Below are 27,195 nucleotides of genomic sequence, written 5' to 3'. Positions count from 1 at the left end.
TTTTGCTGTGCAAAAGCTCTTTAATTTGATATAGTCCCAGCTGTTTATCTTTGCCTTCACTATCACTGCTTTGGGTGATGTGTCTGTAAAGATGTCTTTGATGTGCAAATCACGTAGTGTTTCGCCTATATTTCCTTCTATATATTTTATGGTTTCAGGTCTTATGTCTAGTTCTTTAATCCATTTTGAGTTGATTTTTGTGTATGGTGTGAGGTGGTGGTCAAGCTTCATTCTTTTGCATGTAGCGACCCAGTTTTCCCAGCACCATTTATTGAACAAACTTTCTTTGCTCCAATGCATAGTCTTTGCTCCTTTGTCAAAGATTAGTTGACCATAAATCTGTGGGTTTATTTCTGGATTTTCTATTCGATTCCATTGGTCTGTATGTCTGTTCTTGTTCCAATACCATGCAGTTTTGATGATTATGGCTTTGTAGTATAGTTTGAAGTCTGGGAGTCTGATGCCTCCATTCCCTTCTTTTTTTTTCAGGAGAGCTTTGGCTATTCGGGGTTTTTTGTGATTCCATATGAATTTCATCAATAATTGTTCTATTTCTTTGAAGAATGACATTGAAATTTTGATTGGAATAGCATTGAATCTGTATATTGCTTTTGGAAGGATGGCCATTTTAATAATGTTTATTCTTCCAATCCATGAGCAGGGGATGTCTCTCCATTTCTTTGTGTCTTCTTCTATTTCTTTTAACAGTGTTTTATAGTTTTCTTTGTATAGGTCCTTTACCTCTTTTGTTAGATTTATTCCCAAATATTTGATTTTTTTTGTTTCAATAACAAAAGGGATGGTCTTTTTGATTTCTTCTTCTTCAGATTTATTGTTTGTGTATAGGAAGGCTACTGACTTTTGCGTGTTGATTTTGTATCCTGCCACTTTACTGAACTGATTGATGAGTTGAATTAGCTTTTCTGTGGAGTTTTTGGGGTTCTCTATGTATAATATCATATCGTCTGCAAATAGTGATAGTTTGACTTCTTCTTTTCCTATTTGGATTCCTTGGATGTCTTTCTCTTGTCTTATTGCCCTGGCTAGGACTTCCAGTATTATATTGAAAAGCAATGGTGAGAGTGGACATCCTTGTCTTGTTCCAGATCTTAATGGAATTGCTTTCAGCTTTTCACCATTGAGAATGATACTGGCTGTTGGCTTGTCATAGATGGCCTTTATGATGTTGAGGTATGTTCCTTGTATCCCAAGAATTTCAAGGGCTTTTATCATGAATGGGTGTTGCACTTTGTCGAAAGCTTTCTCAGCATCTATTGATATTATCATATGGTTTTTATATTTCTTTTTGTTGATGTGTTGGATAACGTTGATTGATTTTCAGATGTTAAACCATCCTTGTGCCCCTGGAATGAATCCAACTTGGTCGTGGTGAATTATCTTATGGATACATTGTTGGATTCTGATAGCTAAAATTTTATTGAGGATTTTTGCATCAGTGTTCATTAGGGAGATTGGCCTGTAGTTTTCCTTTTTTGTGTTGTCCTTGTTCGGTTTTGGTATTAGTGTAATGTTGGCTTCATAGAACGTGTTTGGTATTGTCCCTTCCTTCTCAATTTTTTGGAAGAGTTTGTGAAGGATAGGCACTAATTCGTCTCTGAATGTTTGGTAGAATTCATTTGTAAATCCATCAGGTCCTGGGCTTTTGTTTTTGGGGAGGTTTTTGATTACCATTTCAATTTCGCTAATTGTAATTGGTCTGTTTAGGTGTTCTATTTCTTCTTTATCTAGCTTTGGGTGATTGTAGAGTTGTAGGAATTTGTCCATCTCCTCTAGATTGTTAAACTTGTTTCCATATAACTGTTCATAGTAGTTACTGATTATTCTTTTGATTTCTGCTGTGTCCGTTGTGATTTCTCCTCTTTCATTGATGATCCTGTTTATTTGTGCTTTCTCCCTTTTTTCCTTTGTGAGCCTGGCTAGGGGTTTGTCTATTTTATTGATTTTTTATATATTGTTAATTATTAAATGCCCTCAGGAGACACTGGATAAAGAAGATTTGGTGTATATATACACAACAGAATGCTACTTAACTATTAAAAAAGCTGAAAGCCTGCCATTTGCAACAACATGGATGCACCTAGAGAGTATTATGTTAAGTGAAATGAGTCGAAGGGAAAAATGTAAACATTATGTGATTTCACGCCTATGTGGTACACAGAATAAAAAGGGGCTGAACTAATAAATAAAGCAAAAATAAACTTTTACACTGTAAGTCCAAATTAGTGGTTACCAGAAGGGAAGGAGGAAGTGGAGTAGGTAAATCAGGTAAATGGAACAACTGTATGGTGATGAATAGAATTGGACTTTTAGTGGTGAAATCAATGTAGTATACACATGTGTTGATTTGTTTTTTTAGGACAATTTCTTCTTAACATGTTGATTTTTAATGGTGCACACCTGAAACATGTTATAATGCAAAAAAAGAAACTAGTAACCTATTTACCAAAATTACATAATACAATGTCGATATCAGAACTATCTCTAACAGCCCTAAACTGAAATCTACCCAAACGCCCATCAACAGCAGATGAACTGTGGTCTATTCATACAAAAGACAAGAGACCAATATGCAATACACAAACACCTCAACCCCATTATCCTGTGTATTCTCTTTTCTCTAGAAAGACAAACTCCTGTAAGCACAAGGCTCCAAACAAAGGCACTAACAAAAGTCTTCTCTATGCACCTTGGAGTGCCTCTAAAGACCCCTGAGCTCTGCTGGCCAAAATGGTTCCTCATTTATCCAGTCCTCAAGTCCATCTGAGTCACTGGGGCAGCTTTAGCTACTAGTCCCAGAACACACTACTCAGTGGCCTCTGGTACTACTCATTGGCCTGTCCCTAAGGTTCTGCCTGTGTTGACCAGTGTAAGAGCTGCAGGCCCAGCACCTACTCATTAGGCAAAGCACAGTGATCATGGAAGTGGCTAACCTGGCACAGGCAAGGCAGGCAGATGCAGCACTTACAGAATGTATGATGTCCACCATGTCATAGGCTTTGGTAGATTCCAAAGGAACAACTGTGTCAAGCTCAGGAACCAAGCGGTCACTTTGGAAAGAAAAAAGCAGCAGATATCAACAACAATGGCAGAACCAGTTACTGTCTGTGGGTAGGAGATGGGCAAGGGAAAGGGAGACACATTGTCAGGGCTAGGTCAGTTCTATTCCTGCTGGGTTTTTAAAGTGGTCCCCCAAAATTAATTCCTTTGTTGCCACCATATAAACCGACCCAGGGCTAGGTATCAACCCCAAATGACCTTTCTGTTTTCATTGAGAAGAGAATGGAATTACACCCCTGAACGTGATTCCTTTATTTATCTTTTCTGAACACCTCCTGTATTTTAGGCACTGTGTGGCACTATACAAGCACTTTAGTGGGAGGACACAGTCTAACCACCTGAGACACTAAGAATAAAGACACCAATGACTCAGAAATGCAAAGCCAGGCCAGAGTTCTGCTAAAACCACTATAAGCTCATATTCCCAGACAGAAGGCAAACCTGCAATAGCGCCTTTAAAGGGCAAAATTTCAGGATCCTGGGGGACAGAATCATTGAAAACTAAATAGTTACTCAGGCTCTTGACTATCTGCTTCCTCTTGTGTTGTGTGACTGAGCAGTAGCTGAACCACAGCCCACTCCACCACACCAGAGGAGGACTCAGCATGTCAGACTTTCCAACAGGCTTTCATTCCTTCCTGTCCCATGTAGTCAGGCAGGGGGTGTTCTGGCCCTGAGGTACACCTGGACTAAGGTCTGGCCTTGGGTCAAGCCACATGCTCATCAAGCCCAACTTCCCAGAGCATTCCACTCTGATAATAAAGTCTCCCTTGCTTTTCATTTGCATGTATTTCCCTGGAATCATAGCAGAGAAAATATGACTGGGCCAACATACATTATTTAGACATTTCCAGGGCTCTGGGCCATAACACCTTCAAATGGTATCCAAACTCTTTCAAGAATCCCAAATAGTATCGATGTTAAGAAAAGGAAGCTAAGCCCACTGCTTATGGGCCATACAACCTCTCCCTCCCTATTATGACCATGCATAGTGGGCTTCTGGTTGTATCCCCTTGAGGAATGGAGCAAAGGCAGATGGGTGGAGTGATGGGGATATGATTCTTTGGAGCACACCTGGACAGACAGGGCCCACTGGTAAGAACCCAAGTCTACTTCACAGGACAGTGTCTCAAAATGGTTTCTTCCCAATGGAGAGAATTACAAAATCCTTCTGCAGAAGAATGCCCAAGTCAATGAGTACTAATTTGGGCAGGAAACAAAATGGAAGAAAAAGCAGCCAGACATCTGGAGCAATAGTTCCCTGGCAGGGCCTCTAGATTACTCTGTGATGCCATGTCAGGCAGTGGTCCCCATAGCAAGCAAGCAAGAAGTGGTTCACTAGTTAGCCCACAACACAACAGTCCCCAGCACTGCACCCACCTCTAGTCACAAGCAGGCATGTAGAAGCCCATGGGTTGGAGGCCTACAAGGCTGGTGTACCACTTCACACTTACTTCATGTCAAAACCAAAAAAACTCCCATCTCTAATTCTTGACAAATTAGAAATCTCCTAGATACTAAAAACATTTCTTTTGCCACTTTCTACTCCCAAGCTACTTCTCAGATACTACACAAAGGAAAAAACAAAAACATCTTTCTTTGTTCCTGTACCCAGGTCCCACCACATGCACAGGTGGGACCCAAGCTAACTCCACCACACAGTCAGCTCCAAGCTGCCCAATGGGGTAGATGCTGGAGGACCTGCTGGGGTGGAGCACCCAGAGAAAGGCAAGCCATCTTGCAAAATGAGAGAAGCCACTCCAGTCTGCAACTCACCTGGGATCATGGCACTCACGGATGGGAGCAGGGTCCTGATTGCTGAGGGGCAGGTAGTTGAAGAACTCCCGGAGATTACACAAAGCATCAATATCATTTTCAAAAGCTCTGTGGGCCACACCTGAGAAAACAGGGAGGATAAAACAGGCTAGTGCACCTGAGAGCCCAAAGATGCTGCCTCAGATCTACCTGTCCTTCCCAAGTGTATCTGAAGCAGACTGTGATGATAGCTTAGTCCTCTCCATTGACGATGGGATTACCACAGCCACTACCTCAGGCGGGCCTTCAGTCCATGTGACCTGCTTCCTCTGCTCTGTACCTATGCCTCTGCCAAGATCATACTCTATGCACCTATCAGAAGTGTTTTCCCTGACCCATCACTAGAACACCCCAATCTGCATGTCTCTTATTTTTTATCCCCATCCACTCATTGTTCTCTGCAGCACCTATTTTCCTGTTCACTGCCTGACCTCTCTCCTAGAACATCAGTTCCAAAAGGGTGAAATCTGTCTTACCACTAGAGTCCCACATCTAAAATAATGCCTGGTTATATGTCAATTGTCTCCAAAGTTGCAGAAAAGATTTAGCAAATTAATATCTGGCATGTAATGTTATTGTACTATACTCCATAAGGAGGGAAATGAGCTGACATTTCTCAAAAAAAAAACTCTGAAGTCACAGAACAGTCAACCAGGCCATAGACATGAGAGAAGATAGGACCAGAAACTCTCTCTCAGCTTCACCTCCCCAGAACCCCTGCTTCCACCACTGGCCCTATAGTCTCTTAATCACACAGCAACCAAAGTGAGCTTTTGAAGCCAGATCAAATTGTATACCTCTAACACTATCCACCCTCCTTGCTATTCACTGAGCATGCCTGCCACTTTCCTTGCTCAGGGTCTTTGCAAAGGTTATTCCCTCTGCCTGCAGTGTTTCTCCCCTAGATATCCGCACTGTTAACTCCTTCACATCCGTTCCACATTTACCCTGGCAGTGGGTCATCTACCCTTACCATCCTATTTATAACAACAACACTCCCAACCTCCTTTACACTGTTTTACTTTTTCTTTTTTTTTTTTTTTTTTTTTTTTTTTTAAATAAATTTTATTGTTATATTCCCCATACAATTGCAGCCCCCCCATTCTGACCCCAATCCCTCCCCTCCCGCCCCCCTAAAAGTGTCTCTGGTTCATAGTTTTTTGTTGATTTTGATTTTCACTATCTTATAGTTATTCATTTTCCTGGTCCCTTATTTAAGTTTTCTAGATTCCTGCTATGAGTGAGACCATCCGGTATTTTTCTTTTTCTTTTTGGCTTATTTCGCTGAGCATGATCCCTTCCAGCGCCATCCATGTTGCTGCAAATTGCATGTGTTTATCTTTTTTGAATGCTGAGTAATATTCCATGGTATATATGTACCACATCTTCTTGATCCAGTCATCTATTTTTGGGCATTTGGGTTGTTTCCAAAGCTTAGCTATTGTAAACAGTGCTGCTATAAACATAGGGGTGCAGGTGTTCTTTGGAATTGATGTTTCTGTGTCCTTTGGGTAAATACCTAGGAGTGGAATTGCTGGATCATATGGAAGCTCTATGTTTAGTAGGTCCAGAAATCTCCACACAGCTTTCCACAGTGGTTGGACCAGTTTGCACTCCCACCAACAGTGCAGAAGAGTTCCTTTTTCTCCACACCCTCGCCAACATTTGTTGTTGCTAGTTTTTTTAATATGTGCCATTCTCACTGGTGTAAGATGGTATCTCATGGTAGTTTTGATTTGCATTTCCCTGATGACAAGTGATGTTGAACATTTTTTCATATGCCTGTTGGCCATTTGCATTTCCTCTTCAGAGAAGTTTCTTTTAAGCTCTTCTGCCCATTTTTTGACTGGATTATTTTCTTTGTTGTTGTTGAGTCTCATCAGCTCTTTGCAGATTTTTGTGATCAGTCCTTTATCATTAGTGTTGGGTGCAAAAATGTTCTCCCAGTTGGTGGGGTTTCTCTTTGTTTTTGTTATTGTCTCTTTTGCTGTGCAAAAGCTCTTTAATTTGATGTAGTCCCAGCTGTTTATCTTTGCCTTCACTATCACTGCTTTGGGTGATGTGTCTGTAAAGATGTCTTTGATGTGCAAATCACGTAGTGTTTCGCCTATATTTCCTTCTATATATTTTATGGTTTCAGGTCTTATGTCTAGTTCTTTAATCCATTTTGAGTTGATTTTTGTGTATGGTGTGAGGTGGTGGTCAAGCTTCATTCTTTTGCATGTAGCGACCCAGTTTTCCCAGCACCATTTATTGAACAAACTTTCTTTGCTCCAATGCATAGTCTTTGCTCCTTTGTCAAAGATTAGTTGACCATAAATCTGTGGGTTTATTTCTGGATTTTCTATTCGATTCCATTGGTCTGTATGTCTGTTCTTGTTCCAATACCATGCAGTTTTGATGATTATGGCTTTGTAGTATAGTTTGAAGTCTGGGAGTCTGATGCCTCCATTCCCTTCTTTTTTTTTCAGGAGAGCTTTGGCTATTCGGGGTTTTTTGTGATTCCATATGAATTTCATCAATAATTGTTCTATTTCTTTGAAGAATGACATTGAAATTTTGATTGGAATAGCATTGAATCTGTATATTGCTTTTGGAAGGATGGCCATTTTAATAATGTTTATTCTTCCAATCCATGAGCAGGGGATGTCTCTCCATTTCTTTGTGTCTTCTTCTATTTCTTTTAACAGTGTTTTATAGTTTTCTTTGTATTAGGTCCTTTACCTCTTTTGTTAGATTTATTCCCAAATATTTGATTTTTTTTGTTTCAATAACAAAAGGGATGGTCTTTTTGATTTCTTCTTCTTCAGATTTATTGTTTGTGTATAGGAAGGCTACTGACTTTTGCGTGTTGATTTTGTATCCTGCCACTTTACTGAACTGATTGATGAGTTGAATTAGCTTTTCTGTGGAGTTTTTGGGGTTCTCTATATATAATATCATATCGTCTGCAAATAGTGATAGTTTGACTTCTTCTTTTCCTATTTGGATTCCTTGGATGTCTTTCTCTTGTCTTATTGCCCTGGCTAGGACTTCCAGTATTATATTGAAAAGCAATGGTGAGAGTGGACATCCTTGTCTTGTTCCAGATCTTAATGGAATTGCTTTCAGCTTTTCACCATTGAGAATGATACGGGCTGTTGGCTTGTCATAGATGGCCTTTATGATGTTGAGGTATGTTCCTTGTATCCCAAGAATTTCAAGGGCTTTTATCATGAATGGGTGTTGCACTTTGTCGAAAGCTTTCTCAGCATCTATTGATATTATCATATGGTTTTTATATTTCTTTTTGTTGATGTGTTGGATAACGTTGATTGATTTTCGGATGTTAAACCATCCTTGTGCCCCTGGAATGAATCCAACTTGGTCGTGGTGAATTATCTTATGGATACATTGTTGGATTCTGATAGCTAAAATTTTATTGAGGATTTTTGCATCAGTGTTCATTAGGGAGATTGGCCTGTAGTTTTCCTTTTTTGTGTTGTCCTTGTTCGGTTTTGGTATTAGTGTAATGTTGGCTTCATAGAACGTGTTTGGTATTGTCCCTTCCTTCTCAATTTTTTGGAAGAGTTTGTGAAGGATAGGCACTAATTCGTCTCTGAATGTTTGGTAGAATTCATTTGTAAATCCATCAGGTCCTGGGCTTTTGTTTTTGGGGAGGTTTTTTATTACCATTTCAATTTCGCTAATTGTAATTGGTCTGTTTAGGTGTTCTATTTCTTCTTTATCTAGCTTTGGGTGATTGTAGAGTTGTAGGAATTTGTCCATCTCCTCTAGATTGTTGAACTTGTTTCCATATAACTGTTCATAGTAGTTACTGATTATTCTTTTGATTTCTGCTGTGTCCGTTGTGATTTCTCCTCTTTCATTGATGATCCTGTTTATTTGTGCTTTCTCCCTTTTTTCCTTTGTGAGCCTGGCTAGGGGTTTGTCTATTTTATTGATTTTTTCAAAGAACCAGCTCTTGGTTTCATTGATCTTTTGGATTGTTTTTTTAGTTTCAATTTCATTTATTTCTGCTTTGGTTTTTATTATTTCTTTTCTTCTACTGGTTTTGGGGTTTTTTTGTTGTTCTTTTTCTAGATCTTTGAGCTTCGAGATTAGGTTGTTTCTTTGCGTTCTTTCTTGTTTCTTGATGTGAGCTTCTATTGCTATATATTTTCCTCTTATTACTGCTTTTGCTGCATCCCATACATTTAGGATATTGGTGTCCTCCTTGTCGTTCAATTCAAAAAATTTTTTAATTTCTTCTTTGATCTCCTCATTAGTCCAATGGTCTTCCAGTAGTGTGGTTTTTAATCTCCATGAGGTAGGAAAGTTCCTTGCCTTCTTTTTATGGTTTATTTCTAGTTTGATGCCTTCATGGTCAGAAAAGATGGTTGATATGATTTCAATCTTGGTGTATCTGTTGATGTTTGTCTTGTGCCCCAGTATGTGATCGATCCTGGAGAATGATCCGTGTGCGCTTGAGAAAAATGTGTACTCCGTTTTTTTGGGGTTTAGTGTTCTATAGATGTCTGTTAAGCCCAATTGCTCTAGGTCCTTATTTAGAGCTTTAGTTTCTTTACTTATTTTTTGTCTTGTTGATCTATCCATTGTTGATAGTGGTGTGTTGAAGTCTCCCACTACGTATGTGTTTTCTCTGATGTCTGTTTTCAGAGAGGACAACAGTTGTCTGATATATTTTGGTGCTCCTTCGTTTGGTGAGTATATGTTAATGAGTGTTATTTCTTCTTGAAGTATTGTCCCCTTGATCATAATGTAGTGACCCTTGGGGTCTCTTTTTATCTTTTTGAGTTTGAAATCTGTTTTATCTGATATAAGTATAGCTGTTCCTGCTTTCTTTTTTGGTCCATTTGCTTGTAGGATTGTTTTCCATCCTTTAACTTTGAGCCTATTTTTATCTTTTGTAGCTAAATGTGTTTCCTGGAGACAGCAAAAGGTTGGGTTTTGTTTCTTAATCCAGGCTGCAACTCTGTGTCTTTTTATTGAAGAGTTTAGTCCATTTACATTCAGAGTTAATATTGATATGTTAACATCTGTATTTGCCATTGTGTTTGTCTTTCCTTTGATTTTATTTATTTATTCTTTTAATAACTTTTTTTTTTTTTGGTCTTCTTTCATTGTTATTCGTCCCTCTGAGGTTCTGGCTTTAGGACTCCTTGTAGTATTTTTTGGAGTGGGGGTTTAGTTGCAATGAAATTCCGGAGTTTCTGTTTGTCTGGAAAGGTCCATATTCTTTCTTCAAAGAGGAAGGAGAGCTTTGCGGGATAGAGTATTCTTGGTTGGCATCTGTTTTCTTGGAGTCTGTTGACTATGTCCCTCCACTCTCTCCTTGCCCGTAGTGTTTCTTCGGAGAAGTCTGATGTCAGCCTGATTGGTTTTCCTTTGAATGTTATCTGTTTCTTCCCTCTTGCCAGCTTCATTATTTTTTCCTTGTCCTGGATTCTTGGGAGCTTTACTATTATGTGTCTTGCTGTATTTTTCCTTTCGTCGTGGAAGTTTGGTGTTCTTCTTGCTTCTTGTATATCAATTTTCAGCTCCTTCTTCACATTTGGGAAGTTCTCTTCAATTATCTCTTTGAATAATTTCTCTGTTCCTACATCTCTCTCCTCTCCTTCTGGTATTCCTATAACTCTTATATTTCCTTTCCTCATGGAGTCAGATAGTTCCCGAAGTCTTTCTTCGTTCTTTTTCCTTCGTACTTCTCTTTCCTTTTCTGTTTTGGTTCTTTTTATTTCTATGTCTTCAAGATTACTTATTCGTTCTTCCATTTCATCTATTCTGCTTTCATTGCTTTTCCCAGAATTCTTTAGTTCTTCCATTAATTCTTTGATCTCCTGCATTTCTTTTACTTCCCTCTTTAGGGACTCAATTTCTTTCTTCTGACCATTGTTTTCCCTCTCTAGGGACTCAATTGCATTCTTCTGATCGTTGATTATTTTTCCCTTATCATTGTTTTCCTTTATGACTTCTGTTAGTTTTTTAATCACGGCAATTTTAAATTCTCTTTCTGGAAGGCTCAGAAATTCTTCCAAGTTATTGTCTTTGCAATCTGGGGGCTGGCTTTCTTTTTGTGGTGTGCTTTTTCTCTGGAGAGTTGCTAGGTTGCGTGTGGTTCTTCTCTTCCCTACTGTCTGTTTTCTAATTTGCCGTATGCGTTGGGACACTGTGTAGTTGGGACTGGCCGGCATCTTGGGTGGGCTTCTCTGTTCCCCTCTGGTTCTTCCAGGAGTCATCTGTCAGTTTCAAGCAGTCTTTACTGGAGAAAGGTCCCTGTTCTAAAATGCCGATGTAGGGACACACTCCCCTGTGCGCCTGGTCTGCCCCGGCGGTGGGTTCCTGCTCCCCTCTGGGCTTGGACTGCAGGCCAGAGGGGGTCTGGTGTGGGCGAACTTCCCCCGCTCACCTCTGGCTCCTGAGGAAGCCTTCTGCAGGTAGTCTTTACTGAAGAAATGTCCCTGTTCTAAAATGGTGATGTGGGACACACTCCCTGCGTGTCTGGTCTCAGGCACACTCTTCTGCGCACCTGGTCTGCCCCGGCTGTGGGTGCTCGCTCTCCCTGTGGGCTCAGACTACTTGTTCGGAAGGGGCCCGGTGTGGGCAAACTCCCCAGCTGGCCACTAGCTCCTTCAGGAGCCTCTGCTGGCTTCAAGTCGCTAGGTGGTGCCAGAGATCTCTCCTAGAGCCCTTGGGGAGCTGATTTTCCACCCCGTGGGACAGGGAGCAGAGCGGGGATGGTAGGGTACACCTCAACGGCTTTGGGGTGCTGTGTCTGCCTTGTGCCCCACCGTCGTGGGGAACCCACGCCCCTAATTTCGTGCCCCGGGTCTCTGTTCCAAAGCCCTCAGTTCCAGGACGCGGGCTGTAGCCCAGATCAGTGGGGCGGGAATGGCGCCTTTTGAATCCTGCTCCCCTGCCTGGGCGCCTTGTTCCTGCTCACTCAGGATGGGCCTCCGCCGTCTCCCCCTAATTTCGTGCCCGGGTCTCAGTTCCAAAGCCCTCAATTCCAGGATGCGGGCTGTAGCCCAGATCAGTGGCGCGGGAATGGCGCCTTTTGAGTCCAGCTCCCTTGCCTGGGCGCCTTGTTCCTGCTCACTCAGGGAGGGCCTCCGCAGTCTTCCCCTAATTTCGTGCCCCGGGTCTCAGTTCCAAAGCCCTCAGTTCCAGGACGCGGGCTGTAGCCCAGATCAGTGGCGTGGGAATGGCGCCTTTTGAATCCCGCTCCCCTGCCTGGGCGCCTTGTTCCTGCTCACTCAGGGAGGGCCTCCGCCGTCTCCCCCTAATTTCGTGCCCCGGGTCTCAGTTCCAAAGCCCTCAGTTCCAGGACGCGGGCTGTAGCCCAGATCAGTGGCGCGGGAATGGCGCCTTTTGAATCCAGCTCCCTTGCCTGGGCGCCTTGTTCCTGCTCACTCAGGGAGGGCCTCCGCAGTCTCCCCCTAATTTCGTGCCCCGGGTCTCAGTTCCAAAGCCCTCAGTTCCAGGACGCGGGCTGTAGCCCAGATCAGTGGCGCGGGAATGGCGCCTTTTGAATCCCGCTCCCCTGCCTGGGCGCCTTGTTCCTGCTCACTCAGGGAGGGCCTCCGCTGTCTCCCCGCAAGCCTAGGTCGCAGGCGCAGGGCCCTGGGCAGCTGCAATCCGAGCACCGCTTTCCGCAAGCTTACCGGGCGGCCGGGGCTGTGTGCTGGTGCTGGTCTTCTCCTGGGGGGCGTGGCTCTCTTTAATGGCGCCTGGAGCTCACCTCCGCGGCGGATCCTGCAGGGTTCGCCTCTCCCGTTCACGGGGTGTGGTGGCTGCAATAGTTCCTTTCCACTCACAGTCCCACTTGCTGCGTCCGTTTTTCTTGTTGGCCGTTTTGGTTTGTTGTTTCCCTCCTTTCTGCCGGTCGGAGAGTGCCGACTTTGTGGGCGGGGGAGGGGAGCAGGGTTCTGCGCTTCCCTCCCTTCTCGTCCTCTTTTATGGCAACTTTCTTCTTCGGGCAGTTTGCTGGAGTCGTCCGTTTATCTTCCGTGTCCCAGTTCTCACTGGGACCTGCCGCTTTTCCTCCCTATTAACTTTTTTTAATGGGAGATCTTACTCGCAGCGTCTCCTCACCGCCATGTTGCTCCGCCCCCTCCTGTTTTACTTTTTCTTCAACATGCATTATCCTCCTAGTATAATACCACTATATCCCTATTTAAAGGTTTATCAGTGTCTACCTCCTCACCTAGAACAAAAGCCTCTACAGGCATGAGGGTTTTTTAAGTTTCTTTCACAAATGTATTTCTAGCTCAGAGGACAATGATTGAGAGATATCATGCAATGAGCACTTGTTGAATTAATAAAAAGTATAACATGACAATTCTTTCCCTCAAAAAACATTTATAAATTGGTACAGCACTTCTGGAGGACAGTCTGAGAGTTCCTCAAAGAGTTAGTTACCATTTGACCCAGAAATTCCACTCCCAGGTCAATAGCCAAGAAAAACAAAAAAATGTCTACACAAAAACCTGCACCTGAATGTTGCAGCAGCATATTCACATGACAGTCAAAAGTGGAAACAACTCAAATATCTATTACCTGATCAATGAATAAACAAAATGTTAAATCCATAGATCGAAAAGTGATTCAGCAACATAAAAGATGAAGTACTGAGTCATGCCACAGATGAATCTTTAAAATATCCCAAGAGTAAGGATGAACCTTAAAAATATTTTAAGTAAAAGAAACTTGTCACAAAAGACCACTTTTTTATGATTTCATGTTTATTCCATATATATTCAGAAGCAGTAAGTTCACAGAAATAGAAAATGTATTAGTAATTACCTGGAGCTGGAGTATTTGGGAGGAAATGGGGGGCAAATGCTAATGGATACAGGGTTTCTTTTGGGGGTTATGAAAATGTTCTAAAAATGGGATGATGGACTGGACAACACTGAATATATTAAAAACCACTCAATTGTATATTTTAAATGGGCATTTTGCATGTCTAACATATGAATTATATCTTAATAAAGCTGTTACCATAAAGAAAAAAGTATGTGTAGAGCATCTTTTGGGTTTTGCTCCGATGTTACATCATTAAGCTCATCAGATATGGCCCATCAAAGAGCAGCAGGCTCAGAAAGAATAACAAGCGATGCCTTTAAGACAAAAATTATGCTGCAAAAGGTTACTTAATGTCTTAGATAGATAATCATTAAGTTGTTGAGTGGAAAAAAAGAAGTCACAGAAGAGCACTGTGCACTCATGCATATGTAGGCACGTGTCTATTTTGGATTTTGAGTACATGTGTCTATTCACACCCTTCAGCATGAAGACTGTAGGGGTACAACCAAAATCTAAGTGACGATAATCTGTAGATAATGAAATTTCTAGCAATTTTTATTCCTGTGTCTTCTAAATTGTCTACTATAAATGAACACTATTGTTGAGATCAACAAAAAAGAGCATATTTCATCAGATCTAAGATGCTATCAAGACTCAACATCATTTTACATCCCAGGCAAGAAAAAACTGCTGCCATTTAAACACTGAGACAACAGTGAAATAAGTCAGAAGGAAAAAGAAAAATATTGGATGATTTCACTTATAGGAGGAATATAGGGGAATCAAATAAGACATGGGGGGGGAATAATAACAATACAAAACAAAACAGAAACAGACAGACAATTATAAACCAGAGACATCCTGCAGGGGAGGAGGAGGAAGAGTGATCAGAGGGAGGGAGGGAGTAGCACAGGGGACTGTGGTGAGGGTGCACGGGTGCCTTGGGGAAGGAAACTCTACGGGCACTACACTTGAGAGCGAAGGGGAAGAAATCAAACATTGTTCAAAAATGAACAATAATGTAGGAAATATATAAATAAAAAAATAAACACTGAGACAAGAATGATGACAGGCTGTGCAGGAGTCAGGATAAAAAGAATTCTGGTTCCCAATGTGTCAGAGATGGAGCAGTAAGGAGCTAATGGGTGAGGGAAAGGAATTAGGCAAAGTGGATGCCAACCTGACATGAGGGGGGAACAATTTTTGTGGGCAGAGGAATCAAGAGCACTGACCTTTCATCAAATCTAAGACCTCACAGATAGTAAGACACAACTCTATTACACTTATGTGACCAAAAAAATGGTGACAGGTAAACAATGACCCCTTGAACAAAGTACAATGCCATGGGTAAGTCAGTCTACACCAGCCACTCTTTGTTTTGAAATCTTTCAAAGAGGGAAACTTCTCCTGTCTTCAATTACACTGTTGTGAGGAAGTAGGCAACCTTTTCAAAACTTGGTGTTTTCTTCCAAAATAATTAGGAATTCCAATCATTAGTCCAACAGCAAATGTATCATCACTCACATCAGATTCATGCCCTGCTCCCAACTCTATGATTTTTCCAAATAAATAGTTAACTTTTGTTTCAATTCCAAAGCACCAAATGATCTTCATACACATCATACTCAGCATAAAAAAGTAAAGAACTATGACCAAGTTCACAAACACTTGGGCCATGACCACCACATTACAACTGGACCTGGATAATCCAATGTGATTGGTAAAACCTCTACTCTAAGACATGTGTGACACTGCAATAAAAAAAAATCACAGTGAAACACAGTATTTATGTAAAGGATGATTCTGTGTGTATGTATCTGTACATGCATATCATATATGTAGGTCCATGTAAAATATATTTTATGCATATACATGCAGATATACTACATATACATATATATCATACATCTTAGAACAACTATTTCGGTCAACCATAAAATTTTAAAGAACCTCAAAGCATTAGTAATACTGTTTGTTGTAACAAATTTGAGATATGAATACCCCTTTATCACTATACTTGTAGTCAATAGACTCTACTACAGTCTTTTCAAATTCTTCCAATTAAGTGATATTTTTAAAATACTGTCACCATTCCTTTTGCCAGTGCCCTCTTCTCAGTGTTGGAACACAGCAAGGTGAGCCTTGAGGCCTCTAACCTGACATGGTAGTGTGGGTTCTGGCACCACCGAGTTCCTCCTGGGTAACATTCTCGTTGGTGACAGACTTCACAACATCAGGGCCAGTGATGAACAAGTAGGAGGTGTCCTGAAATCAGAGAATTCCAGAAGGGTCAATCTCAGATCACTAGAGCTAAATGGAGCCTTAGCTTTCACACAGCTAAGAAAACAAATGCAGGAGGCAACATGGAATAGAAGCAGGTTAGGAAGCAGCTCAAAGATGCCCACCCAAACAAAAAACACAAGATTTCCCTCCTTCACTATTAAAAAAAATCTTCAATATCATGGTTCTACCTCAGCAAAATGATTACAGTGTTGCTAACATTTCAGGATCATTCACCTGTATAGCAGAGTAACAGGTGGCCCTTATTCAGAGCTTATTATGCATAAACAATTTCTATGTTTATAGATTGTGTCATTAAAGCCTAGGTATCATCACCATTCCCCAAAATAAGAAAGGGAACCAAGGCACTGTGATGGCTTGCAACTTGCATAAAATTCAGCCATCACTTTATAAAGAAAGCTAACTAGAAATAATGATAATCAAAGCTTTGGCTTTTTGAAAGGGTGATGGGCTTTTAATTCTTGGTTTCCAATTTACTGATAAAGGCATATTGTAAAACAATGAAATAGACAGTGGAAAGTCAGTCTACATCTCAGTCCTATTTCCAGGCCTCCAGTAACCATCCCCAAAGGCATCACTATCATCTCTCAAGATGCCTATGCATATATAAGCATTAATATATTTTTTTCTAGCACAGTAAGTATCCTGGGAATACACTGTTCCAAAACTTCTTAAAGATCATTTCATAGTAGAATAACAATTTATTTAACTATCACCTACTGATGGTCATTTAGGTTCCCAGTATTTTCCTATGTCAAGCAATTCTGCAATAAATACCTTAGTGCAGTCATCTCTGTCAGCATACTGTTCACATACTTTGCCCATTTTCTTAACGGATAGTTGCTTTTATATACATAGGAAATTGGTCCTTAGACTATTGTATGTTTTCTGTTAGTCTTTATTTTATGACTCCTTATCTTGGAGCATTGTCAGAAAAAAATTACCTAGAAAGATTTTTCTTTGCTACTCCATATAAAGACTTGTAAACTAATGCTAACAATAGCATTATTTGGTTAATAGCACCAAACTGCCCAATGTCCATGAATAGGTGAATATTAAATTGTCTGACATAAAGAAGTTCCCAACCCCACAAAAGAGTATATATTTTTGTTTGTATTTTGTACACCCTAGAAAATGTATACCCTAGAAAATGCAGATTAAGCTACTATGATAGAAAGCAGATGAATGGCTACCTAAAAACAAGGCAGGGAGATAGGGAAGGCTAGATTACAAAGACACATGAGGAAAATTTGGGGGGTGATGGCTAACTTCATTATCTTCATAGTGATCATGACTTTATAATAGTATACATGTATAAAAATTCAAATTGCACAAATTAAGTATGTGAAGGTTATCACATCAATTATCTCTCAATGAAAGGTATAAAAAATGTGGAAATACAAAAGGACAAGGATATCCCATATCACATGAAGAAGTCTAACACAACTTGCCGCACCAGATATCGGCATTTGTCATAAAACCATTGTGGTTGATATAGTGTGGTACTGGCAGAGGGAAAGGCAAAGCAATAGAGCTCAGTGAAAAAACTCTTGATATGGACAGCTGATCATGATATATGTGGTAGTATAGAACAGGAAAGGAGGCTCTTTCAATGAAAGACTCTAGGTCATCTAGTCATTTATATTTTCCAAAAAATGAAACTAATCTCTATTTCATACTATGCATAAAAATCAACTCCAAGTAGATTACAGACATCAATGTAAAAGGTAAAAATAATAAAGCTCTTAAAAAATAGAAGCCATCCTCATGAGTTCAGGGTAGGAAAACGTTCTTCAGGAACCAAAATACACTACCCATAAGTATACATCTGACACTGGTTCTCATATTAAAAGGGCATAGAAGTTAGATTAAAGGGATTCCCACTGGCTAAATTAAGGATGATTTGAGCATCAAAGTGATGGTAGTAATGGGGGCCTCCCTGGTGGCACAAGGGGTTAAGTCTCAGCACTGTGAAACTATCCGCAGCCACTACAGCACGAGTTCGATCCCAAGCCAGGGAGGTGACCCACATGATGCAGCAGACCTCTCCTGTCTCAGCCGCTGTTCCCCTTAGCAGTGTATTTTGGTCCATCCACCTGTTCTGCTCCCCACTCTGTTCCTGGTGAATCTTCTTATACCCCTGGCCTATACCCCAGCTCTTGTATGCATAAATAAATAAATCTTTTTTTAAAAAATGATAGTAATGAATATAAATTAGTGAGTAAAAGAGGAACTCCATGAGCCCATACTAGTAAGTCAGTGAAATATACAAATGCCCAAGAAAGGAGGGCTCACTCTTAGAGTATAAAACAAATGGCAAAGTTGGTAAATAACAATTTTATAAAGATTGGTTCAAACAAGAATCAATAATAGATGTTAAACCAAGGAGAAAAGTATATTAATAGAGCAGCATTAATGGTCTAGCAGCATCTCCCCAAAAAGGAAAAATCGTTATTACATAGAGGACAAATCAGACAACACTTTGAATAGATATCACACTAATATCACCAATGAGGGGCAGATGGATAACTCCTGTGTCCAGATGACATCACCTAAGGACAATACAACATCACTTATGTTGTTGATACAATGGGATACTTCTCTGAATCTCATCATGAGGGAACATCATATAAAGTCAGACTGGGAACAATCTATAAAATAATTTGTTCTATAGACTTCAAAAATGTCAGTATCATGACAAAATAAGCCTAAGGGACTGCTCCAGATTAGAAAGGATAAATGTGAAAAGACAAGTAAATGCATTATCAATCCCAAAATAAATTGTATACTGGGGAAAGGAAATGTGATAAAGGACATTATTGGTACAACTAACCAAACTGTAGCTGGAGGAGTAGATCAAAGTATTGTTTAGAGAGACCATATTTAAAACATGCCTTAAATTTAAAATGGGACCTCCTTGGTGGTGCAGGGGTTAAAGTCTCAGCACGACCAAGCTACTGCCAGCCACTGTGGCCTGAATTCAACCCCAAGCCAGGGAGCTAACCCATAGGGTGCAGCAGACCTCTCCTCTCTCACCCACTGCTCCCTTCAGCTGTGTATTTCAGTAGATTCACCTGTTCTGCTCCCCACTCTGTCTGAATCCTCTCACCCCCCACACCTCTGGCCTACACCCCAGTTCTTGTATGCAAAAATAAATCTTTAAATAAATAAGTTTTAAAATGGCAAAAATCATACAAACTATCTTATACATTAACAGTGGAATAAAGCTAAAAATAATAAGAGAAAATGAAAAAATCCAAAAATATGTGAATTAAGCATTATCTTACTACCAAAGTCAAAGATGCCACAGGGAAACTACGGACCAATATCCCACATAAATACTGGTACAAAAATATTCCACAAAATATTAGCAGACATAATTCAGCATTTTAAAGACTCATACACACATACACCAAGCCCAAGTAGAATTATTTCCTGAAAAGCAAGAGTAGTTCAACACATGAATATCATTGTAACACATCACATTAAAGAAAGAGCCAAGGGGGCAATTCCATGACCATTTTAGTTGATATAGAAAAAAACATCTGATAAGATTCGACCTTTTATGATAAAATTACTCAGGAAACTGGAAATAGAAACTACTTCAACATAAGAAAGGCCGTATTAACCCACAACTAACATCAATTCAATGGTGAAAGACAAAGCCTTTTTCTCTAATATTACGAAAAACACAACGGTGTCCACTTTTGCCACTTCTACTCAGCAAAGTACTAGTTTTTTTGTTTTTTTTTTTTTTGGTGGGTACCTCTCCGGGGGCCAGGGAACGAACTGGCGCTGCAGAGGCTGCGGGCAGCCTCGCAGCCCAGCGCTCAACCCCAGCGCCATGGGGGGAGGCCCAAAGTACTAGAAGTTCTAACCAGAGTAATTAGCCAAGAAAAAAGCAATTAAATGCATGCAAGTTGGAAAAGAAGAAGTAAAATTATCTGTTTGAGATTACTTTATTATATATGTAGAAAACTAAAAATTCCACTAAAAAAGATCAGAATAATCTAATTCAACAGTTTCAAGGTATAAAAAGCCACACACAAAAATGAGCTGCATTTTTATACACTAATAATAAACAATCTGAAAGGGAAATTACAAAAACAATTCCATTTACAATAACATCTAAAAGAATGAAGTGCTTAGGGATAACTTAACCAAAGGAGGCAAAAGACTTACATCCTGAAAAGTATGACACCACAGAAGGAAGTTGAGGGGGAAAAAAGGAAAACATCCCATGGATGGAAAGACAATAATTTTTAAAGTAAACAAAATTGCCATTATGTCCCAGTAATTCTACTCCTAGGTGTAAGCCTGAAAGAAATTAAAACAGGTATTCAAACAGATTCTCATACGCCAATGTTTATTGCAGCGTTATTTATGCACAGTGGCCAACGAGGGAACAACGCAAGTGTTTGACAGCTAATGGATAAACACACACACACACACACACACACACACAGGACTATTAATCAGCTTTAAAAAGGGAAACAATTCTCATAGATGCTACAATATAGATGGAACATGAATACCTTCTGCTAACAACTAAGCCAGTCACAAATGAACAGTTATTATTCCACAAATTCAGAAAGGGTTTGGAGTAGGGGAAACGGAAAGGTAGTATACAATGAATACAGAGTTTTAGTTGGGGTAAATGAAAAAGTTCTGGAGACAGATGGTAATGAAGGTTACACAAAAATGTGAATGTACCTAAAACCACTGAACTATAGGCTTAAAAATGGTTAAAACAGCAAATTTATCTATATCTTATCTCAATTATTTTTAAAAATACTGTTTATCAGTGTTAAACTTCTTGAAATTGCAACTGGTTATGTAAATATAAATCCTAATCCTTAATAATTATATACTAAAGCATTAAGGGGTAGAAGAACATGCTCTATACAAACCAGTTTTAAGTGATTAAGAATTTTGTAAATTTGAAACTTCAAAAACAGGGTTTTTTTTAATTGCTCCAAGGGTAACAGAAGAAAAAATGTAAGTCAGAGTGGGAAAAGACAGGTCAAAATATTAATCTATAAAGAACTAACATCCAGAATATACAAACTTCCATAAATCAGCAACAACAAAAACCTCCCTCTTTTAAAATGGGCAAAACAAATGAACAAGCAAGCCACAAAAGAAGAAATATATGCAAAGGTGCTCAACCACATTAATGATGAAAAGGTAAATTAAAACCACAATGAGAGAGAGCACCACACAACAACAGGCATGATTAAATTATGTTAAGAAAGTGCTGGCAAGGATGTAAAATTCTCACACATTCTAGGATAAATGTAAACTGCTACAATCTCTTTTATAAATAATTAGGCATTACCTATAAAAGCAGACCTACTTGCCCCTTCCTTGAAAAACTGAAACATGTGTATACCAGGATACATAGGTAAGAAAGCTATATAGGGCCTTCCTTGTGGCACAAGGGTTAAGTCTCAGTGCTATCAAGCTATCACCAGCCACTGCGGCATGAGTTCAATCCCCAGCCAGGGAGTTATCCCACATGGCACAGCAGACCTCTCCTGTCTTGTCTGCTGCTCCCCTTAGCAGTGTATTTCAGAAGAGCCGCCTGTTCTGCTCCCCACTCTGTCTCTGATTAATCCTCTCATTCCCTATCCCTGCACCGCTGGCCCACACCCCAGTTCCTGTATGCATAAATAAATTTTTTAAAAAATAAAGCTATATAAGCATTATTTGCATGGCAAAATCTTAAAATATAAATGTTCATCAACAGTAGAATGGCAGAGTATATTAAGACAATTTACTAGTTATTAAAATGAACTACATTTACAAAGAATATGGATAAATCTTAAAAATAATGAGTCATAGCCAAGCACAAAAGAATGCATATTAAGGGCCTCCCCGGAGGCGCAGCGGTTGAGCACTGGGTTGCGAAGCTGCCCACGGCCTCTGCGGCACCGGTTCCATCCCCGGCTGCTCCCCGGCTGCTCCCCGGCCACCAGAGGCGGGTCCCACATGGCATGCAGACCTCTCCTGCCGCCCGCTGCTCCCCTCAGCAGTGTACTTCGGTCCTTCTGCCTGCTCTGCTCCCCACTCTGGCTCTGGTGAATTCTCTCACCCTCCCGTGCTTCTGACTGTACCCAGTGCACGTATAAACAAAACAAACAAACAAACAAATAAATAAATAAAAAGAATGCATATTAAGTGATTTCATTTTATATTAAAGGTCAAAATAGGCAACACTAAATGACATTGTTTAGTGAGGCAAAATTAAATTTTAAATTGTGAAGCACAGCAAACAAAAATATTACCATAAACATTTAGATAATTCTAGGCAGGATGGTCAGAGGCAATAGTGAGTAGGAAGAGTGTGGGAGGTCTTCTGGAGGACCATTTCTTGATTTGGGTATTATTTACATGAATTTGTACTTCAAATGAGTGCTAAATTGTACATTATTTATGTACGTCACTTAATGCATCTTATATTAGATAATTAAAAATGATTAAAACTTTAAAAATTAACTAGAAGACAGAAGCAAGGAGACCAGTTAGGGTTCTACAAATATCCAGATGGTTGAATCAAAATAAAATAGTACAAATAATAAGAATTTTATAGGAATTGGATATTTTAATTATATCCTAAAGTAGAGTCAATACGATTTCTAACTGAATTTGGGGAGAGAAAAAATGAATCCAAATAGTGGGATTTTTTTTCTTTTTCTGTAGAAGAGCTGGTATGTCTGTAGGGGGCGGGGGAGTGAGAGGATTCACCAGGGACAGAGCAGGGAGCAGAACAGGCAGATTTTACTGAAATACACTGCTGATGCAAGTAGTGGGCGAGACAGGAGAAGTTTGATACACCAAATATGGGTTAGCAACCTGGCCAGGGAGCATACTCAGGCCATCGTGGTGATAGCTCTGAGACTTAACCCCTAGTTCACCAGGGAGGCCCAGTGTGTTTGACCTGAGAAACTGGAATGCTAACTTGACACTTAATGACATGGGAAAGCCTGCAGGAGACCAGTGTGGGAGGGGATTGGTAGAGGTCAAAAGCTATCAAGTTTGAGATACCCATTAAAGTCCAAATGGAAATGGTGGTAGGCAGTTGAATGCTTAATTCAGAATTTCTAAAGTTCAAGAGAGTCCATCATGAAGAAATAGATTTAAGAGTTGTCAACACATAGGTGGATATTTAAACTCATGAGAAAGAGTGATATAGCCAAGAGTATAAGAGATGAGATAGAAGAAAACCAAGAGAGGATGAGGCACTGATATTTCAAAGAGCTATGAGGTCAAATGAAAATACAGGGGCCTCCCGGGTAGCACACCGGGTTGAGCACAGCGTTGTGAAGCTGTCTGCAGCTTCTGCAGCATGGGTTCAATTCCCAGCCAGGGAGATTTCCACATGGTGAGGCAGATCTCTCCTGTCACTCCCGCTGCTACCCTCAGCAGGTCAGTCTGCCTGTTCTGCTCTCCACTCTATCTCTGATGAATCTTCTCACCCTCCCGCGTGTCTGGCCTGTACCCCAGCTATTGTATAAATAAAAAAATAAAAAAATAAAAACTTTAAAAAGATGAAAATACAGAATTGAAAGACATAGCCAGAAAATAGAGAAACGGGGCCTCCCCGGTGGCGCAGCGGTTGAGTGCTGGGTTGTGAAGCTGCCTGCAGCCTCTGCAATGCTGGTCCGATCCCCAGCCATCGGCAAGGGGGCAAGGGTCCCACATGGTGCGACAAACCTCTCCTGATGAGCTCGCTGCTCCCCTCAGCAGTGTGTTTCATCAGTCTGCCTGTTCTGTTCCCGGCTCTGATGAATTCTCTCACCCTCCCGCGCTTCTGACTATACCCAGTGCTTGTATAAATAAATAAATAAATCTTTTAAAAAAAAATTAATACTCTATGATCTCCACACAACACAAAGCAACCAATAAATTCAATACAATTCCTATCAAAATTCAAATGTCATTCTTAATAAAAATAGAAAAAAATTAAATTTATAGAGTGGAAATAAATGAAACAGATCCAAAAAATTCAAAAGATCAACAAACCAAGATCTGGTTCTTAAAAAAGATAAACAAAATTAACAAACCTGGAGTTATTCACTAAGAAAAAAAAGACAATTAGAAATAAAAGAGGGAAAATGATAAAAAATACTGAAGAAAAAAGAATGATAAGGGACTATTATAAACATCTATATGCCATCAAATTGGAGAACAGAAGAAATGGATAAATTCTTAGAATCATAGACCTTCCAAAACTAACTCAGAAAGAAACAAAATCAACAAAATTCTAGCAAAGAAATTTAAACAGTAATCAAAACTCTCCCAAAACAGAAGCAAGGAGCATACACCTTCACTGGTGAATTTTAGCAAACTTTCAAGGAACATGTAATATCATCACAAACTCTTCCAAACAATTGAAGAGGGAAAGCTTACTAACTCATGAGATCAACATTATCCTGATTCCAAAAAAAGAACATAAAATAAAATTTTAAAACAGTTATCTCTGATGAACATAGGTGCAAAAATCCTCAACAAAAGTTAAGGCAAAATGAATTCAATAATACATTAAAAAGATCATAGACCATCAAGTGGGATTTATTCCAGGGATGAAAGAATGGTTCAACATTCACAAATTAATGTAATTCACCACAACAAAGATAAATATCATATGATTATCTCAATAGATGTAGAAAAATGGAGGAATCACACTCCCTGACTTCAAACTATACTACAAAGCAATAGTAACAAAAACAGCAGCCTATTGGAATACAAACAGACATGCAGATCATTGGAACAGAACTAAGAGTCCAAAACCAACTATCCCTCTTCTGGGTGTGTATGCAAAGAGTACAGAAACTTAACTCAAAGTTATATGCACCTCCATGTTCATTATAGCATTATTCATAACAGCCAAGAGTTGGAAACAACCTGACCATCAACAGATGAGTGGATCTGTGGTATAGATGTACAATAAAATATTACTGAGATTTTTTTTTTTTAAAAAAGTGAAATCCTGTCATTGGCAACAACATGGATGGACATAGAGGGTACCACACTAAGGCAAAGTAAGTCAGATGTGAAATACAAATAATATGTGTTCCATTTCTATTTACTAAAGAAACAAAACAAAGGAATAACAAACTCTCTTTTTTCTAAGAACAGTGGTTACAAGAAGGAAGGAGGAAGCAGGAATGGGTAATCAAGTAAAAGAGTCATTGTCTGGTGATGAATGAAAGCTAGACTTTTGGTATTAAGCATGACAGGTGTTGATTTATTAGGCTATATAACTAAAGCCTATGTAAGTTATAAACCAACATTACGTAAATTAAAAAAGAAAGAAAGAACATTCCAATAAAGCTAAGTGCAGAAGTCTTCCATGAGAATTTTTTTTAACCAAGGTTAAGCAAACAATCATCTGTCTGGGCAGAGGTTAGGATCCTTTGATAACTTGAAAATCACGCACAGTTCAAATCTATAAGGAAAACCACTCATCAATGAAGTACACAAGGATATTTTCCTCTGAACCATGCTAAAAAGCTACAAATTTTATGGCAAAACCTTCTTTCCCTAAGACTTTATCATCACTATGCAGAAAGCCAGTGAGAACACAGATAACAACCCAGACCTGGATCAGGAATTATTTTTATTGCAGGTGAGATACAGTACAACTTTCAAAGGGCAGGAAGAACAGATCCTTCTTTCTTACCTTTACCATGAAAGTGAAGTCTGTTAGAGCTGGAGAGTAGACAGCCCCACCAGCACATGGACCCATGATCAGAGAAATCTGAGGGATGACTCCTGATGCTGAGACATTCCTCTGCCAAAACAGAAAGACAAAGGCATCTGGTTACAGAGGTGCTTGAGGTATTTTCTGCAGAAAGATAAAGGCAACAATGAAATTAATTTGGCATTTAGTCATAGAAATTCTGTCTGGTAGCAAGAGAACTAATCAGTAGTTTCTTCCAAAATTATATATGCAACTTCCACACAAAAGGTTGACTCCTCACTCTTCTCCTCTTGTTGGCAGTGGTTCCCCAAAATCTCCACCAAAGACATGAGTTCAGAGATAATCCCACCAGCTTATCCCAGCTCTAATATACCACAGGCAGAGCAACCCTGTCAGCACAAAGCTGGCTAAAATAATGAAAAGTTTAGGCAGAGTACAGAGGGCAAAATGTATTCTGGAGCCCTGACCCCTATAAGGAACCCCCTCACAGACACCGGGAAGTTACAAGGCAGCTTTAGCAATTACAAGGCAAGGCTAAGAGGCAGGTACAACTTTACTAAGTTTTCAATGTCTTCCCACCCTAAAGAGCATATAGAGAAGTAGAACCAGAAAAGTTCCCTAGTGACAATAATGTCGTAAAGGGTCAAGACTCAAGCCACCTCCTAGGATAAACAAGATCCAGAACTGGAAGACCCATGCAAGCTAAGAGCCAATGTCTCTGAGACCTAGCCCCAAATTATTTCCTTCCCCTCATCTCCATCAGCTTAAGAGAAGTATGTCTACTTTTAAGCCTTGCCCTGGCTTTGAGTCTAATTTCTATTACTTATATGACACAACTCAGGATAGTACAAAAAGTTTTATAAAGGGGATTCTGGGAAGACAGTGCTAAGCACCAGGAATCTGTTTCCCCATTGAGCCAACAACTACACTGGCAAAATCTGCCTTGGAACTCTGGGTCTATTAAAGGTTTACAACTTCCAGGGAAAGATTTGGAAGGTAAATTATGGTTAATTTTGACCAATTTCAGCTTTTAGCGCAGTAGCAGGTACCCACTGCCCAGCCCCAGCTGCAAGGAAGGCAGCTATGCATGTATTCCTGGATTACCTTGCATGGAGCTTTCAGAGGCCAGGGTAGGCAAACAGGACCCTATCCTCCAAATAGTAGGGAATCTGTGCTCTCATCACCGATTGCTGATTCTTATCACAGAAGTATAGAGGAAGGCTGCACTGTTGTTACCTCTCCCTTCACTGTTACAAGTCTCCTCCAGACAAACATCACTAACCAACAGAGAAATGCAAAGCAAAACTAAAATGATATACCACATCATACACATTAGGATGACTACAATTTTTTAAAAAGGCAGAAAATAAGGTGAGGACGTAAAGAAACTGGAACCCTTGTGCATTACTGGTGGGAATATAAAATGTTACAGTAATTGAAAAATAGTATGGAGAGTCCTCAAAAAAGTATTAAGAGAATTATTGTAT

General features: G+C 39.9%; 1 protein-coding gene across 2 annotated transcripts in view; it reads right to left on the bottom strand.

Moving 5' to 3' along the window:
- The window catches only part of PCCB (propionyl-CoA carboxylase subunit beta), a gene marked incomplete at both ends in the record, with an annotated part of 68,060 nt that overhangs the window by 24,055 nt on the left and 16,810 nt on the right, over window positions 1-27,195 (bottom strand). Inside the window, 4 exons of one of the 2 annotated variants that reach the window (XM_084231468.1) lie at window positions 2,987-3,068; window positions 4,855-4,975; window positions 15,858-15,966; window positions 25,688-25,798. In XM_084231468.1, the coding sequence (XP_084087594.1) occupies window positions 2,987-3,068; window positions 4,855-4,975; window positions 15,858-15,966; window positions 25,688-25,798 (423 nt within the window). The remainder of the gene's footprint in view (window positions 1-2,986; window positions 3,069-4,854; window positions 4,976-15,857; window positions 15,967-25,687; window positions 25,799-27,195) is intronic. The other variant, XM_084231467.1, reaches the window with a different exon arrangement.

This window comes from Talpa europaea (genome assembly GCF_964194135.1).
Source record: "Talpa europaea genome assembly, chromosome: 4".
Classification (NCBI taxonomy): domain Eukaryota; kingdom Metazoa; phylum Chordata; class Mammalia; order Eulipotyphla; family Talpidae; genus Talpa; species Talpa europaea.
This window is presented reverse-complemented; position numbering and strand designations above follow the sequence as displayed.